General features: G+C 34.8%; 1 protein-coding gene across 2 annotated transcripts in view; it reads left to right on the forward strand.

Annotated features, from left to right (window-relative positions):
• The window catches only part of LRRIQ3 (leucine rich repeats and IQ motif containing 3), a 204197-nt gene extending 185185 nt beyond the window's left edge, over positions 1-19012 (forward strand). For both annotated transcript variants that reach the window (XM_025871848.2, XM_073896525.1), the window contains exons 7-8: positions 7542-8268; positions 18703-19012. In XM_025871848.2, the coding sequence (XP_025727633.1) occupies positions 7542-8268; positions 18703-18859 (884 nt within the window). In that variant the 3' untranslated portion in view covers positions 18860-19012. The remainder of the gene's footprint in view (positions 1-7541; positions 8269-18702) is intronic.
• Positions 19013-19570: the final 558 nt, after the last annotated feature.

Genomic DNA, 19570 nt, shown 5'->3' on the forward strand with positions numbered 1-19570 from the left:
AAATATTTTTATAACCTATTTTAATTTATCCTTTGGATTTTTAGTGGAACCTCTGCATTATATGTTTATTTTCTGTGGGGATTTTAATATAAATCCTTAATTTTGCACAATCTATTTAATATTGTGCCACTTCACATAAAACACAGAAAAGATGAGTCTAAATGGCTTATATGGTTGCATGATTTCTGTATTTTATATGAAGTGAGATCCTTCATGATATATTTTTCATTCATATTTCATGTTTTGGATTATATTGCGGGCATCACAAATGTTATGTTGTATACTCTGGATTCTGTTATAAGGGTATTGATGTTTTTAGCAGGTCATTATCTGTTTTACTTTATTCTCCAGAGTCCTCAGATATTTGTTCTTTGTTTTGTTGTTTTGTTTCATTTTTCCCCTGATGTTAGCCATATGTTAGGATCTTACTCCAACATATTGGCTGTTTCTTTAAGCCTCAGTTTCTTTATCTGAAAAATGGGGATAAAAATAGTACAGTACTTAACCTCATAAGATTGTTGAGGAAACTAACCACGATCATTTATTTAAAGGATGTGGAACAATGTGACATATAGCAAATACACTCAGTGTATATTAGCTGTATCATTATGATTAGTGATCAATACCATCTACCTTACAGGGTTATCAATATTAAATGATAAATACATATTTAAAGAAGTAACCCTAGAGGTAAGGGTTCAATAAATGACTGTATTTATGTTATTCAAGATGAATAATCTTTTTATAGACGGTGATGAAAATTAAGCCTTTCAAATAAGTGGGAATAGCATGAACCAAAGATAAAGAATAGAAGTGTCTAAGTCCTGTTCAGAAGTTGTAACTGTTATATTTGAAGTGTAGGGTTCTTAAAGGGAATAACAATAGATGTGGGGAATACAGAAAGTGAGGGTGCAAAAGATGAGAGGAAAGTATCAATTTAAAATCAGCAGCCCACCACCCAAACTGAAGAGTATCCCTGAATTGGCCTAGCTGTCTGTAGAAAAGCTATTTATTAGACATATATTTACTGAAAGCCTGTCATGCACCAGACATTCTTCTAAGTGCTTAGTATAAAGTAGTGAACAAAACAAGCATGGTCTCAACTTTCATAGAACCTTGAGGATCTGTTAACCTATGTCTTAACAAAATCATTTACTGTATATCTTTCAAGTCCTGGTCATTGTACTAAGATAGTAATGTAACTTAAAACGATGCAGACAGCACAGTGTTACTCTCCTACTTATTGTCTGTTATTGGGCAATGTCCCTATAGCTAAGTTGACCATATAATTTACCTTCCGACCTGTGTCACTTCTGAAACTGAAAGCAGTTGCTGTTTATAAGCTTCATCAAGACAGTAGGCAAAAACGGGGACTTTCCATGGCAAACTGGGTGTATACATATGCCAAGTCTCTTTTACATGTAGTGATTTCTTTAGAGGCTTACATGTCAAGAGGCTATAGCCACAGGTTCTTTTCTCCTTAATGTTTGGCTTACCTAGCATGTACATATCAAATCGATTTCCCCAAGGCTTCATCCTTAGTTCTCTTGTATCTCTTGACTATGCTTATAGTTTTACCTATAAAAAAACCTCTGTTATTGGCTTCAAATAGTTATCTCCAGATTTGCCCTCTCTTCCAGCATTTAGATTTAGCTCATTTATCTACCTGCTTGCTGGACATCGGAAGCAACTAACTGCATAATAGCTGCTGACTGTATATTTTATAAAACCAAATTTCACATATTTTTTTTCACATCTGTATCTTTGTTTATGATCCTCCCACCCTGGGAATCTTTGTTTCTTGTTTTCTTGCTCACACCTTTTGCAAATTCACTGAATTCTCCCATATACCCAAAATGTGGACTTATAGTAATATAGATATAAATATAAAACAGACTCTCTTTAAAAATTAACCCAGCTGTTACCTTCTCCAGAACAGTTTTGCTGACAACCACTTACCCTAACCCAGATAGGTTAAAGTGTCTTTCTTCTATGTTTCCAGTGTTTCCTGCATACATGTACTTTTACCTTACCATTTGTTACAGTATTTTGAAGATATCTGCTTTATCCTCTACTAGGCTTTAAGTTTTTTGAGACTATAAAATTCTTGAGCCAGGACTGTTTTCACCTTTTTGAAGGTTCCAGCTCATAATAGGTGGTGCCCACATATTTATCCATCTAAGTCAAATTGAACTTTTCACTTACAAAATTTTAATAGAAGAAACTCAACTTTTTATCATTTATAGTTCTGGCACTCTAAATAGTGCCTGGGAATTAACCTACAAATTATTTATGTCTTAGCTAAGCATTATAAATGTGGTTAGAAGTAGTTGGATAAGTACAAAAGTGTAAAAGCATGTAAGTTTTTGTGGGTTATGGCAAATAATTTGAATTTTGTCATGAAGTCATATGTAAGCCACAGGCCTTCAAAGACAGTTTTAAGAGATCACTCTGACTTGATCACTCTGTGGGCAATGAAGTGTGTTGTGTGTTGGGTAATACAGAGACTACTTAAGCCATTGTAGTTAGTCAAAGTAAGAATTGATATAAACCTGAAGTAAGCTGATGGAGGGAAATGGAGAAAAAATCAGTTAATTTGAGCTACATTTTTGAACTAAAATCTACATACTAATTGATAAAATTGATGTGGGAAGAATAAACTAGTAGGTGGCATTTGCTGAGATAGGGCTGATTTTAGAGGGAATTGGTTTCTGGTAGCAAAAAATTGAATGTACCAACTTTGAAAAGCCATGAGTATGATTCATTTAAGGAGAGGTGGAGATGGTAAGGAGAGCTAGTATCAAGTCCTGAAGAACTCCAGAGATTTGGTGGACAAGGAAGAATCTGCAAATTAAGAGCAATCAGAAAGCTAGAAGAAAAATCAGGGGAGCTTCAGAGAATCTAGAGGAAAAAAAGGTATCTTTAAGATATCAGGAGAGCTTCAGCAAATCTGCAAATCAGAGAATTTGAAAGGAAAAAAAGATTTCAAGGAGAAGCAATTAACTGTGTTAAGCACTATTGAGAGTTAAGAAAAATTAGAACAGAAAAAAGTATTCTCTGTGTTTATCACCATGAAAGCCTTTGGTAGGAAGAGTTTGAAAAATTGGGTGGGAACAGTAGAGATAAGATCCATAGCTAAATGAGTTGAAAAAATATAAAAGGTGATGAAAAGGAGGTAGCACAGGGAGACAACTCTTTCAATAGTTTTTATTCTAAAACTGAACAGGAAAAGTGCAATAGTAGCTAGAGGGCAATGTGGTAGTGCTTGCATCGTGGTTTGATGGGGATGATCCAGGAGAGAGGCAGTGATAAAGGAGAACATTAATTGCAGAAGTGAAAGTAAAGGCTGATGGGGCCAAAGTACATGTGAAAAATTTGACCACTGCTGAAGGAAGGGATGCTTCCTTTATTGTATCAGGATAGAAGATGAAAGTGCATGAACATGTAGATAGGTTTATAAATTTGTTTATAAAAAGATGAGAACACTTCCTTCAGTTGGCTTCTATTTTTACAATAATTAGTGAGATTAATTGTAAAGTCTTGAAACAAAATAAGCATGCAAAGAAGGCTTCCTGTATATTCTGTACTTCACTATACATTGGATGTTGGGAGCAATAAAAGTGCTTTGCTGTATTTTCCCGACTCATTACTAGATTATCTGGCTATTTGAACTATACTATTGATGGAATTAAGGAAATAAGCTCCAAGTTTTCCATATAAAATATAGTGAAAAAGTAATAATAACTAACATGTGGCTTTTACTCATTATAAGGCATTGTTCGAATACATAAATATGAAGTTTCGTCAGACATTTTACATTTTGTTAAATCATTTAATCCTGTATGACCCTATAAATTGGATATAGTTATATCCATCTTACAGTGAGTACACTGAAGCCCAGAGAATTAAATAACTTGCCTAGACCACATATTAAGTGGTAAAACTAGATTCAAATCCAGCCCAGCTGTCTCCAAATTTTAGGCTTTTACCACTATAAAAGTTGGATCAATCTTGAGCAACAAGATTAATTCATCTATTCATTCATCCAACACGTATACTTATTGACATCTATTTAGTTAACTCCACTACTCCACTTCCTCCCAAAAAGAAAAGACCCTCCTCTCTGCAAAATACCAGGCTAAAGGCTAGGAATGGAGGAGGAAAGAAAACATGAATCCTACTCCTGTGGAGCTTATGTCTAGCTTGCTACTATGTCTAAGAATTTCTACATAGAGCTTTAAATAAATGGATTGTGATAAGGTTTTTTTTAAAGATTTTATTTATTTATTTGAGAGAGAGAGATCATGGGTGCAGGGGGGAGGGAGGGTAGAGAGAGAAGCAGACTCCCCGCTGAGCAGGGAGCCCTTGGGGTTTGATCCCAGGACCCTGAGATCATGACCTGAGCCAGAGGCAGATGCTTAACTGACTGAGCCACCCAGGCGCCCTGGATTGTGCTAAGTTCTATGAGGAAGGGATTGATATTAGAGTTAATAAAATATATCAATTCTTTATATAAAGAATAAGGAAAGGTGACATGTGAAGAGGACTTAATGGATAGAATTTGAATACATAGGTAGATAGGGAAAACAACAAACTAGACAAAATATAAAATAATATAAGCAAAGTCCCAAAGATGAGAAGATGTTGTGTATGTATAGGTGAAAAACTGAAGTTCTTTCCCTATGATAAATGATCCTAGGCTTAAAAGCAGAACTATCCTTCATCCTGTAAGTGGAGAACCATGAAGGTTTTGTTTCCCTTTGGGTGGAAGTCATGATATGATTAGAATCCTGTTTTAGGAAGATGTATTTTATAGCAGTGAGCAATGTCTGGAAGCAGAAAAAGAAATTGGGAGACTTTTTTTTTTTTTTTTTTTTTTTAAGAGAGAGACTGCTTGTGGATGCATGCATGCTAGCAGGAGGGCAGGGAGGGGCAGAGGGAAAGACAGAATCTCCAGCAGGCTTCATGCCCAGGGTACAGCCCCTTGTGGGGCTTGATCTCACGACCCTAAGATCATGACCTGAACTGAATTCAAGAGTCTGACATTTAACTGACTGAGACACCCAGGTGCCCTGAAATTGGGAGACTTTGAAAAGTGCTAATGGGATTATGTCCAATCAACCAATGAGAGACATCTCAATCATCATCTACAAAGTAAATGTAGTTAGTATATTCAAGTATTGCTTCTATTTTCAAAGAACTTGCAGTCTCACTGTTCACTACATTAAGCTATTAAAGAGCAAACTTATGTATACGAGTAACTGTGATACTGTGATTTATAACAAGAAAAATATATTTGGTCTTTGTCCTTGGTTCTAGCACAGAACTCGTAAAACCCTTGGAATTTTCTAAGTGATGAGAGAAGAGCAACAAAAATGTCTTTTGTTATGTTAGGTGATTTTGGATCACACCTAAGCCTGGTTGCCAGGGGAACCAAACCCATGGTTAGAGAGTTGGAAATTTCAGTCCCACCCTCAACCTCTGAAACAGGGTGAGGGGATGGAGGTTGAATTTGATCCCTAATGGCCAATGGTATAATCAAGCATGCCTATGTAATGAAGCCTCCATAAAAACCCAGAAGGACTGGTTCTGAGAGCTTCCATGTTGGTGAGCACATAGAGATTTAGACGGAGTGGTGTGCTTAGAGAGACAGCATGGCAGCTTTGTGCCCTTTCCCCATACCCTGCCCTATGCATCTCTCCTGTCTGGCTGTTCATGAATTATATCCTTTTATAATAAACCAGTAATCTAGTAAGTAAAATGTAAAATGTTTCTCTGAGTTCTGTGAGCCACTCTAGCAAATTGAACCCAGGTGGGGGTTAGTGGAACCTCTAATCTATAGCCAGTTTGTTAGAAGCACTGGTGATAACCTGGACTTGTGACTGGCATCTGAAGGGGTAGGGGCAGTGTTGTAGGACTGAACCTTTAACCTATGGGAGATGACCCTGTCTCCAGGTAGATAGTGTCAGAATTGAGTTGAATTACAGGACACCCAGCTGGTATTGGAGCATTGCTTGGTGGTATGGGGGAAAAAAAATCCCAATCCCCCATATGAATTGAAATTGATGACCAGAAACTTTAGTAACTTATTAGAGTTGTATTTTCTATCCCTGATCTTTTATTCTTGGCCAGCTTTCTCATGTCAAGATTTGCACATAAAATCAAATAACACAAAAGAGTACCTTTTCTAGGTAGTTGCCCCAGACCACATCCTATTTACTCTAGATTTCCAGAACTGAAATTCTATATTTTGTCCCTCTGTGTCTAGTGCCTTGCTTTGGACCCAAACTCTTAAGAGTTTTTTCTGGACACTTTGTCTTTGTATCCTGGTATATTACCTTTTATACTTGTTAGACTTGATTTTCTACTTTGCTCTAGACTCTGCTTCCTTTTCTAATGTTAACATTCCTATGGCCTCTAGTGAAAATCATGCCTATTTGCTTCTTCCCTACTGCCTACCTAGGTCCTACCCTTTTTTATGGTCACCTTAACTTCCATAAAGTCTCCACCAGGAGATTTGCATTTGACATATAAAGATTTTAAGATAATTTTCTATTAGAAAAAATAAAATCGTTGTAGACTACAGTTAGTAGAGATGTGATTTTGATAGAGGGAATTAGTCAAACATGGGGAACATCTTTTCCTAAGACTAATAAGCATAACTTTTTTAAACTCTATTTGCCACCTAATCCTAAATTCATAACTAGGTTTGTTGGAAAATAAATATATGAACAATGATGTGATTCAAGTTATTGTATTAGGTTGGCTATAATAACAAATAGACCCAAATGTAATTGCCATTTATTTCTGGCTTCTGTAAGAGTCCAAGCTTGATTAATCCTGGTGAGTACGTAGTTTTTTAAGCAGCAATTCAGGGAGCCAGGATCCTTCCACCTTGTGGATTCACCATCTTCTAGGGCCTTATCCTTATCTCTGTCTAGTGAGTCAGGAGAAGAAAGAAAATATAGAGAAGACATATTCGTTTCCTAATAGCCTTGGACCAGAAATGACACATATCACTTTTGTCCACACTTTACTAGAGAGGACTTAGTCTCATCACTACACGTAATAGCAAAGGAGGTTGAGGGATTTGTGTGTCCAATAAGAGAAAAAAAAATTTTGATGGCAGCTATTAATTTCTACCAGTTAAAACAAATAAGGTAAAATGGATTACAAAGTCCTTTGCAAATATGAGATAATAATAACTAAATATAAAAATAATATGTGCGATTAAGTATGAAGTGTAAGATAAGATACTGCTATTGAGTCATTGCCAGTTAAGTGATTGTGAGAGATAATGCAGGAAATACAGGAATCAGTGCATTTTTGTGTTAAATGGTTTCAATAGTGATTTCCCTCTCCAAAATCACTGTTAAAACACAAGTTTAAAAAGAACATCAGTTGGGAAAAATGCTTCTTAATAAAGTCAGTAACAGGTTCTTGTCAACTTTATTAATGTAGCTTTCAAAACAATAGGGGCAGAAAATAAACTGTGCTTAGCACTTGTGAAATGTATTATATTTGTCTTCCGTGTGATGTAGGTCAGAAGGAATCTGAAGATGAAAGTGAGGATGAAGAATTAGATGCCAGTTTTAGGATATCAGTGTTCAAACTACCCATATATACTTCAGATTCATTGAAGTATGCTGCATTATTGAAAGAAAAAGAAGATTATTTTCCTACATATATTCAGCCATTTCCTACTACTCATCAAAAACCAACAATTAAAAAAAAAGACATGCTGTTGAAGAGTAATGTAAGAAAAGAGTTTTTTACAGCACACAGAACTGGTATAAAACTCCAAACACTTTGGGATATTGATAAATATTATTCAGAACAAAAGAAGCAGGAAAGCCATAAAAAAAAAATAACAGCTATCACCACTGCACAAGGTGCCCAAGAAAGAGTTCGCTCAACTGTTCGAGAAAACCTAAGTAAGAAAAAAAATGCTGCACAAAAACTAATTGCAAAAGATAATGAGACAATTCAGAATGGTTTACAACAACTTTGGCAGGACAGATTCAATTACCTCGACAAAGTTAGAGAGAGGAGAGCTCTGTTTCTAGCAGAAAAAAAACAAAAGGCTGAAGACCGTTTATTAATTCAAAATATAAGTAATGAGCGCACTCTTTTGTCCAAAGGAATTATTAAAATGGACAGATTGAGGAAGAATCAAGCTGTCTTACAAGAGAAAAGTCTGATTGTTCAGCAAAGACTAGAAATGGAAAAATATCAAAAGAATTTATTAAAACAAATGAAGGAAATCAGGTAGGTACAGTTTTGATATTATAGAAGATTTTAAGTCAATAACATGTGAATATAGCATACTAAGTGTTGAGACCTAATAAACAGTACTTTGTTTATGACATTCTCTTTGAAAAATAGAAACAACAAAAAAGGACAAAAATGTTCTAATATATTACCAAAGATGAGACAATAAAACAACTCTGTCTCATCCCACCTCCACCCTCATCCAACAAAACCTACTTCTTAATTAATGGTTGTTCTTATCGTAAATGGCAGTCATCATTAGGCTCTTGACCAGTGCTAGAAACCAGTCTTTTACAACTCAGTCTCTCTCACTGCCAACATCTAATAAGTTTCCTTATTCATTTTACTCAAAAGGAGTCTCATACTGATCCTTTTCAATCCCACTTCTCCCAATCTAATGCAGACTCTCAGTCATCCTGAGATTCACCTTTTATCCTTCCAATTGACAGTTCCATCTCCATTCTCAAGACATCCTTTCTTCAACCCAAATCTGTTCTCTAGCCAAGCCTCAACTGTCTTTTATTTTTTTTTAATATTTTCTTTATTTATTTGAGAAAGAGAGAGACAACACGAGCAAGGGGTGGGGGCAGAGGGAGAGGGAGAAGCAGACTCCCTGCTGAGCAGGGAGCCTGACCAGGGGCTCAACCCCAGGACCAGGACCATGAGATCATGACTTGAGCCTAAGGCAGAGGCTTAACTGACTGAACCATACAGGCACCCCCCCCCACGCAACTCTCTTTTAAAATTAAGTTCTGATCATGTCACTTTCTACTTAAGTGCTTTGCAATTGTCCACAGAATAAAATCTGAGTGGCATTTCAGACATCATGCTTTGTTCCAATTTATCTAGACTCATCCTACTAAATTTTCTCCTATAGCCCCTCCTTCTTCCCCATAACAGCACTGTTTGCTCCATACAGACTAAACTATTCCCAATTCCCTACCCAGATCTGTAGTTCGTTATTCCAGTGACCTTACTGGTTCTATCCCCTTTTTCTTCGTTATGCACTTTGAAAGAGTACTAGGAGCCCGTAATGTTAGTACTATCTACATATTATTATGCAACACAAGCCTCTATTGTTATTGTGCAAATTAGAAAGATTTGGAGTGTTCAAATTGGTGAGGGGGTAGTGCCTGTATGGGAAGGACAAAACATTTATTTCTCCAGGGAGACACATCACTAGTGAGTGACTGATGCTTGGCTGAGTGTGACTGTATTTCTATTTGTCCCCTATTTGCCACCATCATGCAGTATATGAACTGTACAACCAATGACAAAATTTATCCTTTATTATTATTTTATATTCATCCTTTAGTAACCAGCTGAAATGGTACCTGTACTTTTTACCTTTCACCAACTGTTCTTCCAGTCTGAATTAATCCCTTTCATTTGGTGGTTCACACATAGCACTTGATAGCAGTTATCGCAAGACAGCCTATATCAGGTTAGCTTGTAAAGTCCTTTATAAAATAATTTGGTCTATCTTTTCATTTCAGTATCTAGTACAGTACTTAGTTTCCAAAATCTATTCAGTAATTATTTATGGAGGAAAATAGGACAAAAAGTTTTTGAATTAGTAATGGTTGTATGTAAGTTCATTTAAGTCATATACTAGAGCCTGTGGGGCAGGTTAATTATATATATATATATATATATATAATATATATACACACACACATATATACATATTACTAATATATATATTAGTGTACTTAAACATGAACATTAGTAATATATATATATTAGTGTACTTAATACTTAAGCCATAGGAATGAGGAATAATGTATATTTTTTCAGAACGTTTGTGTAGTGAAGATATATAACCAGAATTATTAAATATATACGAAAATATAATTAACCAAGTTTTGAAAATAGCTTCACTAGTTATTAAAATAGCTATCTATCTTAAAACAAGTGCTTATTTCATGATAATAAATTTTTCCTACACTTTTTTTTTCTGTCTCTCTGTTATCATTGGCATTTTTATTGAGGAACACCTTCAGTTCAAATCATTCAAATAGTAATTCACTTTCAGCTATTGGAGATGTCAGGTGATATGGGGACATAATTATTTGACTCCAATAAACTGAAAATCTAGGTGGGAGATAAGTCACCACGCAATAAGACTACCAGAGTTAAATAATAATACAAACATAATACAAGAACTATCAAGGGACAAAATTAAAATTTCCAGTTAAATGGTAGGTAATAAATAGATGAACGTAATCTAGGACACCTTCAAAGAGAAGGCATAACTAAACATCAAAGTGTCAATTAATTTCGGTTCTCCCCAACACCCCCATACAAAAATAAATAACATATTCTTGATCCTCTAAGAACTCACAGTTCAGTGGCAAATATAAGCATATACTTGAAGCATTACAAAAAATAGAAGTAGGAAAATTACAGTTGTCAATGCGAATTTGGAAAAGCAGAGTGCTGAGGGGAAATCATTATTGGCAAAGTGGAGGAGCAAAATTGGAGAGCTCAGAATAGGTAACACTGGGGGGAGAGGAAAGAGGTAGTGAATATTGCTCTACTCATAGCAGAGGGTTTTGAAGAGGAGTAGTTGAAAGTGCAATTGCTTAAGAAACATTAAATTAGCTTAGAAAGGGACTGTAATTTCAGTGGACAGTCACATGGTAAAGACCATTAGGAATCCTACTAAAAAAATAAAACATATTTTAAACATGCATTTTACCACAGAACCTTCATTTCAAGAAATGTCTCAGAATGCTAACCCTCAGAATATACTTGGGACAAAGCTGTCTCAAACAAATGCAAAATTTTTAAAAATTGTTCCATGATGATTTTTAAATTTTAAACTAAACTTAGTGCAAAGGCTCTGAAAATTAGTATTGACTCAAAATATATTAAGCTACATTTAATAAATTTAAACTATATTAGTTGTCAAAGGATTTTTTTTATGGACGGTATAATTGACATATAACATTATATTAGTTTCAGGTCTACAAGATAATGTTTTAATAATTGTGTATATGGCAAAATAATTACAGTAAGTCTAGTTAACATCTGTCACAACACATAATTACAATTATTTTCCTTGTGATGAGGACTTTTAAGATTTAGTCTCTCAGCAAATTTTAATATGCAATACAGTGTTATTAACTATAGTCACCATGCTATATATTATATCCCATGACTTACTTATTTTATAAATGGAACTTGGTACCTTTTGACCTCCTTACCCATTTTACCTACTCCTTATCTCCTACCTCAGGCAAGCACCAATTTGTTCTCTGTATCTGTGAGTTCAGTTTGTTTAGATTCCACATATAGGTGAGATCATATAATATTTGTCTTTCTGTCTGACTTATTTCACTTAGTATAGTGATTTCAAGTTCCATCCATGTTGTTGCAAATAGCGTGATTTCCTTCTTTTTATGGCTAAATAATATTCCATTGTATATATACTACAACTTCTTTACAAAGGATATTTTTTAGAACATAAAACTGTAACTCATGGGGCGCCTGGGTGGCTCAGTCTTAAGCGTCTGCCTTTGGCTCAGGTCATGATCCCAGGGTCCTCAGATCGAGCCCCACATCGGCTCCTGCTCCACGGGAAGCCTGCTTCTCCCTCTCCCACTCCCCCTGCTTGTGTTCCCTCTCTCGCTGTCTCTCTCTTTCTCTCAAATAAATAAATAAATAAATAAATAAATCTTTAAAAATAAAACTGTAACTCATACAAATATAAAATGGACACATCAAAGATTTTATTTAACTCATTAAGGAACCAGTAAGATGTTACATCCAGTTCAAATGACATTTCTTTTTTTTTTAAGATTTTATTTATTTATTTGAGAGAGAGAGAATGAGAGATAGCACGAGAGGGAAGAGGGTCAGAGGGAGAAGCAGACTCCCTGCTGAGCAGGGAGCCCGATGTGGGACTCGATCCCGGGACTCCAGGATCATGACCTGAGCCGAAGGCAGTCGCTTAACCAACTGAGTCACCCAGGCACCCTGTTCAAATGACATTTCTAAGAGCATGCATATATAAAGGCAATCAGGAATGCCAAAATAAATTTAGTCATTATCCACCAGTGATAATCAATTATAACTCCATTGGACAAAATTCACTTACACTTTATAGACAAGAATCATTTGTATTACTCATAGTTTTATTCAGTTTATATAGGGTTGTAAAATAGATCAAAGAGATTGAAAGACACAGATAACTCTGAAGGGTCCACTAGACAGGATTCCCAGTAATTGTTTTTTACTCTTTTAGCTGTTTCACACAATTTTGTCTGATACTAGGTTGAAACTTACCAGTCACAGTTTTATCCCGGTGACATTTTAACCATCCAAACAATGTAAATACATATGCTTAAGGCTTGCCTAGAAATACTTAGAGATCCATATTGCTGCTTATTTCATCTACATTTAAAAAAATTTATTGCTGACGTATAGTTTACATACAGTATTACATTAGTTTCCGGTATACAACATAATGATTTGACAATACTACATGTTACTCAGTGCTCACCATTTTAAGTGTAGTTACCATCTGTCACCATACAACATTATTACAATAGTATTGACTATATTCCTGATGCTTTAATTTTCATCTCTGTATTGCCAGAGGGGAAGTGGGTAGGGGGGATGGGTGAAATAGGTGAAGGGGATTAAAAGGTACAACTTTGAGTTATAAAATAAATAGATCATTTATAATTTTAAATGTTATCATTAGAAAGTAGTTTGTACTAGAAAAGAGTATAAAATAATAAGAAAGCATTTGCCTTTTTCTAGTTACAAGCAATTTTTAAACTATTTACTGAGTTTCTTTACATCATATCTTTTTAGGTATGAAAAATATTTTATATGTTTCTTCTCCAAAATTTAACATTTTGCTTAATGTATACTCTGTGTGTGTATGGGTGGGTGGTTTTTGGAAATAATTTTTCTATAATTTAGCAACAAATATATTTTGGAAAAGAGAATGAAAGCTAGCCTAGTATATCAAAATACAAATCTAGTGCAAATCAATGTTAGAGAAATTCAATCAGCTTAGTTTTATCACAGCAAATTGAATGTCTGGCCATCATTAATTTGTAGAGGATACAGAGTCAAATGAGCTTCCTAATGTGTCTTAACTGAATTATCTTCTCTTGCAAGCTGCTTCAAAGATATTATCCATATCCTTGAAAACACACAGGAATAAGGCAGTGTTCTGGCTATGTAGGTAATATGTCCTAAAAGGCATTACTGAGTTTTACTATAAATATTTTCAAATAAAGATTTTGTATCAACATGCAGAAAAGAGCAGTGAGTCAAAAAAGTAAAGGCTGTCTAGAGACCTCAGCAGTTTTTCAGTTCTTTTTCTCCTGGTTGATTCTTCATTAATGTATCAAACACTTGACCTAAAAGCATTCTGATGAATCTCAATAGCTAGTAAAGTCATTACTGAGAATGTAGTTCCTGATCCTGCTGTGGAATGAAGAAGAATGAAAAAAGAAAGAGGAACCATAAAGCTCTAGTTTAGAAAGTTGATAAACTACCCACAAGAGTATTTAAGAATGAATAAAAAAGAGACTTTGAAATGAGAAAAATACATATATATCAGGTAAAAGCTTGTCATGAATTTTCCAAAATATTCTTGTTCATACTCTGAAAAAGAGATGAAATTTCTCAGGGCAGAACAGCAGGGTGTCCATTTTGCAGTAGAGTTATCAATTAGTGTGGAAAATCTGGCACATAAGGCACTTTATCTAATTACATCATCTTCTACTTGTCCTTAGTCTGGTCATCAGTTTACCTCCTAGACTACTCTCTTCATTCCCTGTGGTGTTTATATCCTGATTTATAAAGCTTTTCTCCATCCAATTTCAGCTGTAATCAGAGTGAACTTCCAAATTCTTAAGAACAGCCCTTCCAATTGCCTAATATTTTTGGATCTCAACAACCTTTAAACTCATTTTCATAAAAGGACCTCCTCATCACTTGGAATTGCCCTACCTCTTAAATCTTAAATCCTTGTATACTTATTTATGGATAAAATCTTCTATCTTTTCAGTTCTTTTCTTCCTTTATTTTCGCTACATGAATTATTCAAATATATTATGACACTCAGCCCTCAAATAAACTTCCTTAAATATTTCTTTTCATTTCTACTGTGTCCTCCACAGTTCTTCATATCAGTTATTCTTTTCTGCATTTCATTCAGTGTCTCTGAAGTCCTTTCCTTTCATTGCCTTCACAATGGTAACTGCCCCAACTCTTACTTTGGAATAATCCTACTATCTTTACTTCTTGTGTTCAGGTTAAAATGGCTAAAAGAAATCACTAATTTGTAAATTTACACTAATATTAATTGTATGGCCTCCAAGTTTAGCTACTCCCTCAGTTGATTACTCTATTTCCTTTTACCCACAACAGTACATACATGGCAACAGAACTCTAAACATGTAATTAAGGGTACTAATTCATGGATCTTAAAATAGAACAATTATCCTGGATTATCCAGGTGGGCCCAATGCATCACATGGGGCTTTACATGCAGGGACAGAAAGGAAAGGCAGAGAAATTCAAAGTAGGAGGATTTGATATGACATTGCTGACTTGAAGATGGAAGAGGCTGTGTGGAAAGAATGAGAAGGAGATGAATTCTGACAACAACCAACAATCTGGGAAAGAGGACCTCATGTCCTGGGTGAGAATCACAGCCTTGGATCCCCTGGGTGGCGCAGTCAGCTGAGTGACTGACTTTAGGTTTTGGCTCAGGTCATCATCTCTGCCTTGATATTGAGCCCAGTGTCAGGCTCCCAGCTCATTGAGGAGTCTGCTGAAGTTTCTCTCCGCTCTTGTGCACTCTCTCTCTCTAAAATGAATAAATAAATCTTTAAAAAAAAAAAGGAACCACAACCCTGGCTGACAACTTTATTTCAGCCTTGTGAGAACCAAGCAGTAAACCCAGCTGATCCAGCTGTGCCTGGACTTTTGACCCATGAAAACTATGAAATAATAAAGTGGTGGTTGTTGTTGTAAGCCAATATATTTATGGTAATGTGTTACACAGCGATAGGAAAATACTCTAACTTTGTTCTTCTTTTCCCAAGATTGCTTTGGTTAATATAAGACCTTTGCATTGCCATAGAATTCAAATTTTAATAAATTCAAAATACCCCCAATTTAATACATTTAAAATCTTAAATTTGATCTGTATTCTATATATGTAAAACAAACTTAAATGATAATTTCTACCAAAAAGACTCTTGGCATATTAATTGGGATTGCATTGAATATATAGATAAATTTGGGGAGAATTAACATCTTGATAATATTGTCTCCCAGTCCTTGAAATGGTAGAACTTTCCATTAATTTAGATATTCTTTAATTTTTCAGCAATAATTTATTATTTTCACTCATAAACCTTGTATGTCTTTTGTTAAACTTACATCTAAGTATTTGTTTTTTTTTATGCTATTGTAAATAGAATTCATTCTTAATTTCATTTTCCAATTTTTTGATCCTGGCATGTATAAATATAGTAGATCATTATTTATCACTCTTCAATACTTTTTAATAGTTTGGTTTTTTTGTTGTTTTTTTTATTTTTACTTATTAATTTTTTTTATTTTTTATTGTTATGTTAATCACCATATTACATCATTAGTTTTTGATGTAGTGTTCCATGATTCATTGTTTGTTCATAACACCCAGTGCTCCATGCAGAATGTGCCCTCTTTAATACCCATCACCAGGCTAACCCATCCCTCTACCCTCCTCCCCTCTAGAACCCTCAGTTTGTTTTTCAGAGTCCATCATCTCTCATGGTTCGTCTCCCCCTCTGACTTACTCCCCTTCATTCTTCCTCTCCTGTTATCTTCTTCTTTTTCTTTTTTCTTAAAATATGTTGCGTTATTTGTTTCAGAAGTACAGATCTGTGATTCAACAGTCTTGCACAATTCACAGCACTCACCGTAGTTGTTTTTTGTTGTGTTCTTTGTTTTGTTTGTTTGTTTGTTTTTTACATTTTGTCCACAGTGTATAATTGTTATCTGTATGAGGACTATTTTAATACATTTCTTAGACTTAGTTAATACTATTAATTACATGTGCGAAGTCCCTTTTGCCATGACTTCTACTCTACTACATGTCCAGATATAGCTACTCTCCAGAGATCCAGACTCAAAATACTTATAGCTAATTTTAGTTGAGTGGTTATTAAATGTCAGGCATCCTTCTAAGGATTTTAAATGTAATAGCTATTTAGTCCTTACTAAATCCTATGAGTTAGATTGTCCCTTCTTATAGATGAAGAAAATGATTCAGACAGAGTTTAATTAACATGTCCCAAATCACACAATCAATAAGTTGCAGACCTGCATCTCAACCCCAAGAAGAATGGCTTTACTACCTTTTCTCTTATCCATAAGCCATTGCTTCTCTATAGTCAACTACCTGAGCATTACCATATGGACAGCGAGGCTCCTTAAACACAATATTACCAAAATAGAATTCCAATATTTCTCTTCATCTGGCTGCTCTTCTTTTATTTCTTATCCTGATGAATAACACTATTACCCATCCAGTAAAAGGAATTATTAAATGTCAGGCACTGTTCTAAGGATTTTAAATGTATTAACTCATTTAGTATTTTACTAAACCCCATGAGTTGGATTATCCCCCTTTTTAAAAATGAAGAAAATGAGGTAAAGAGAACTGAAATAACCAAAATCACATAGTAAGTTGCAGACTTTCTAGACTTTGGCCTTTCTTCTACTCCTCAAGTCCAGATTTCTGAGTATATCTATATACAAATCAAGTGTTCTATGATCTGCTCTAAGTCTGTTTCTCCAGAGTTATCTGTTCCACTGTCCCAGAAATTAAGAGTGTTGTCACTTCTCAGAGCATGCCAAGCCGTGCTCTCATCTTTGACTTTATTTTAGCTGTTCCTGCTATTTAAACAAACATACATGAACAAAATGTTCTTCCCTTCCACTTTCTGCCTGAAAAATACATATCTTTCAAGACTGAGTTCAAGGATTATTTCAAATCTGAAGTCTTTCTTGTCTTACCCTCTTCTTCAGATAATATTTACTAATTTTTCATTATGCCGTCCTTGTATTGTTACATAGTGTTTTCATTATGACACTATAATATTTTATTTATATATTCATTATTTCTCTACTTTCTATAAACCTCTCATTGTTATATCATATTTATCTTTATGGTTCCAGCATCTAGGAGCATTATAATACATAATTGTTGAATGAATGAGGATGAATGAGTGAAGTCCTTTAAGGCCCATGACATTTTCTAGGTTTGACAGGGTAACCTGGTCCACCTTTCTCTAACTTAGAGTCCATATTAGTCGGCTGGGGCTGCCATAAGAAAATACCACAAACTGGGTGGTTTAAACAACATAAATTTATTTTCTCACAGTTTTGGAGGCTAGAAGTCCAAGATTAAGGTATGTCAAATTTGGCTTCTCAGGTTTGAGGCCTTTTTCCCTGGCTGCCTTCTCACTGTCCTAACATGACCTTTGTTCTGTGTGTTCGTATCCTTACTGTCTCCTCATCTTTTTAATAAGGACACCACTCATATTGGATTAGGGCCCATCTGTATGATAAAATTTAAAATTACCTCTTAAAGACCCTATCTCCAAATATAGTAACATTCTAAGGTACTAGAGCTTAGGACTTCAACATGAATTTGGGGGTTGGAAATGGGGACACAGTTCAGTCCATAACAGCATCCTAGAAGAAACTTGGATTTAGTGAGGCTTAAATAAAAGTTCTGCAATTTTTTTTTTTTTAAGATTTTATTTAGGAACACCTGTGTGACTCAGTTGGTTAAGCGTCAGCCTTCCGCTCAGGTCATGATACCAGGGTCCTGGGATAGAGTTCTGAGTTTCTGGGCTCCTTGCTCAGCAGGGAGCCTGCTTCTCCCTCTCCCTCTGCCTGCCGCTCCCCCTGCTTGTGCGCTCTCTGTGTGTCAAATAAATAAATACAATCTTTAAAAAAAAAAAAGATTTTACTTATTTGAGAGAGAGAGCGTGTGTGTGCACAAGCAGGGGGGAGGAGCAGAGGGAGACAGAGAAGCAGACCCCCTACTGAACAGGGATGAAGAGCTCCATCCTAGGTTCCTGCCAGGTTTAATGAGCCAAACGCAGACACTTAACCAACTGAGCTACCCAGGAGCCTCTTTGGGAATCTAAACCAGGGTTTATGAGAATTCTGTTACAGCCAATAAAAATCTTAGAAATATTAGCCCAATATGAATATTATTAAATAAATTATAGATATTATTGATATAATAAAATTCCATGCAATAAGTAAAGTTCTAATTTTTCTCATTTGTATGTCTGTTTTAAAAGCATCTACTTACCATTAACAATCTGAATGATTGTTACACTTTTCGTTATTTAAAAGTATCTCATTCTGTTACTTTCCTTTTTTTTTTCTTAGGGCTCAAGAAACATACAAAAAACACTGTGAAGAAAAATTTGTTTTTGATATGATTGCCTTTCAAAAAGCTTGTGAAAGATTTCAAGATGCTAAAACAAAAACTGCAATTATGAAAATGAATTTAGCCTTTCAAGTTCCCAGAGGAGTGACAAAATGAAGCAATGCCAGGTTATATCTGTGGTCATTTTGAATTATGGCTAATATGTTTAGTTAAAGGACTTTGAAATAATACTATGAAAGAAGAAATACTCTGTGTAACAAGATGGATTTGAATATAAATCTTCTAAAATATAAACAATAATTAAAGTGTTTCTCTTGTTGATCGTAATTTAATTTAAATCAAATTAACTTGGCACCCCCAAAAGGTTCCTTATATTTCCAGATGTCCAAGGAACATTTAAAACTAATTTCATTTATTGCAGGAAATAATGCAAAGGCATTATTTATATTGTTTCATATCCTAAGGATAGCAATCCTAAAGCTATTTTCAGTTTCTCTTGCAATCTTTATAGTAATTTCTGCCCCAGCTGCTGACTTTTATTAAGACACTGTGTACTTTGATTAGTTTCATTATCTACTTTCATATATTTAATTACATTCCCTGTTTATTTTGTTAAAACAATTTCTGAATTTCTTATTTCAAAATAAAAGTTTCACCATTATATCAGTGATTTATATTCTTATAAAAATTCAGAAAATGTCAAATATAAAAGGGAAATTAAATGTTCCTTTGGCTTCCTGGGAGATTATAAGATTTTTGTATATTTACTTTTGATGTATTTGCCTTTTGCATACATTTGGGGGAAGAGAGTAGAGAGAGAAATAGAAGACACATAATTATATAATTCTGATTATGAAGTATACAGAA

This window comes from Callorhinus ursinus, unplaced genomic scaffold (assembly GCF_003265705.2).
Source record: "Callorhinus ursinus isolate GAN/ISIS: 27379988/994484 unplaced genomic scaffold, GSC_fseal_2.0 scaffold9, whole genome shotgun sequence".
Lineage (NCBI taxonomy): Eukaryota > Metazoa > Chordata > Mammalia > Carnivora > Otariidae > Callorhinus > Callorhinus ursinus.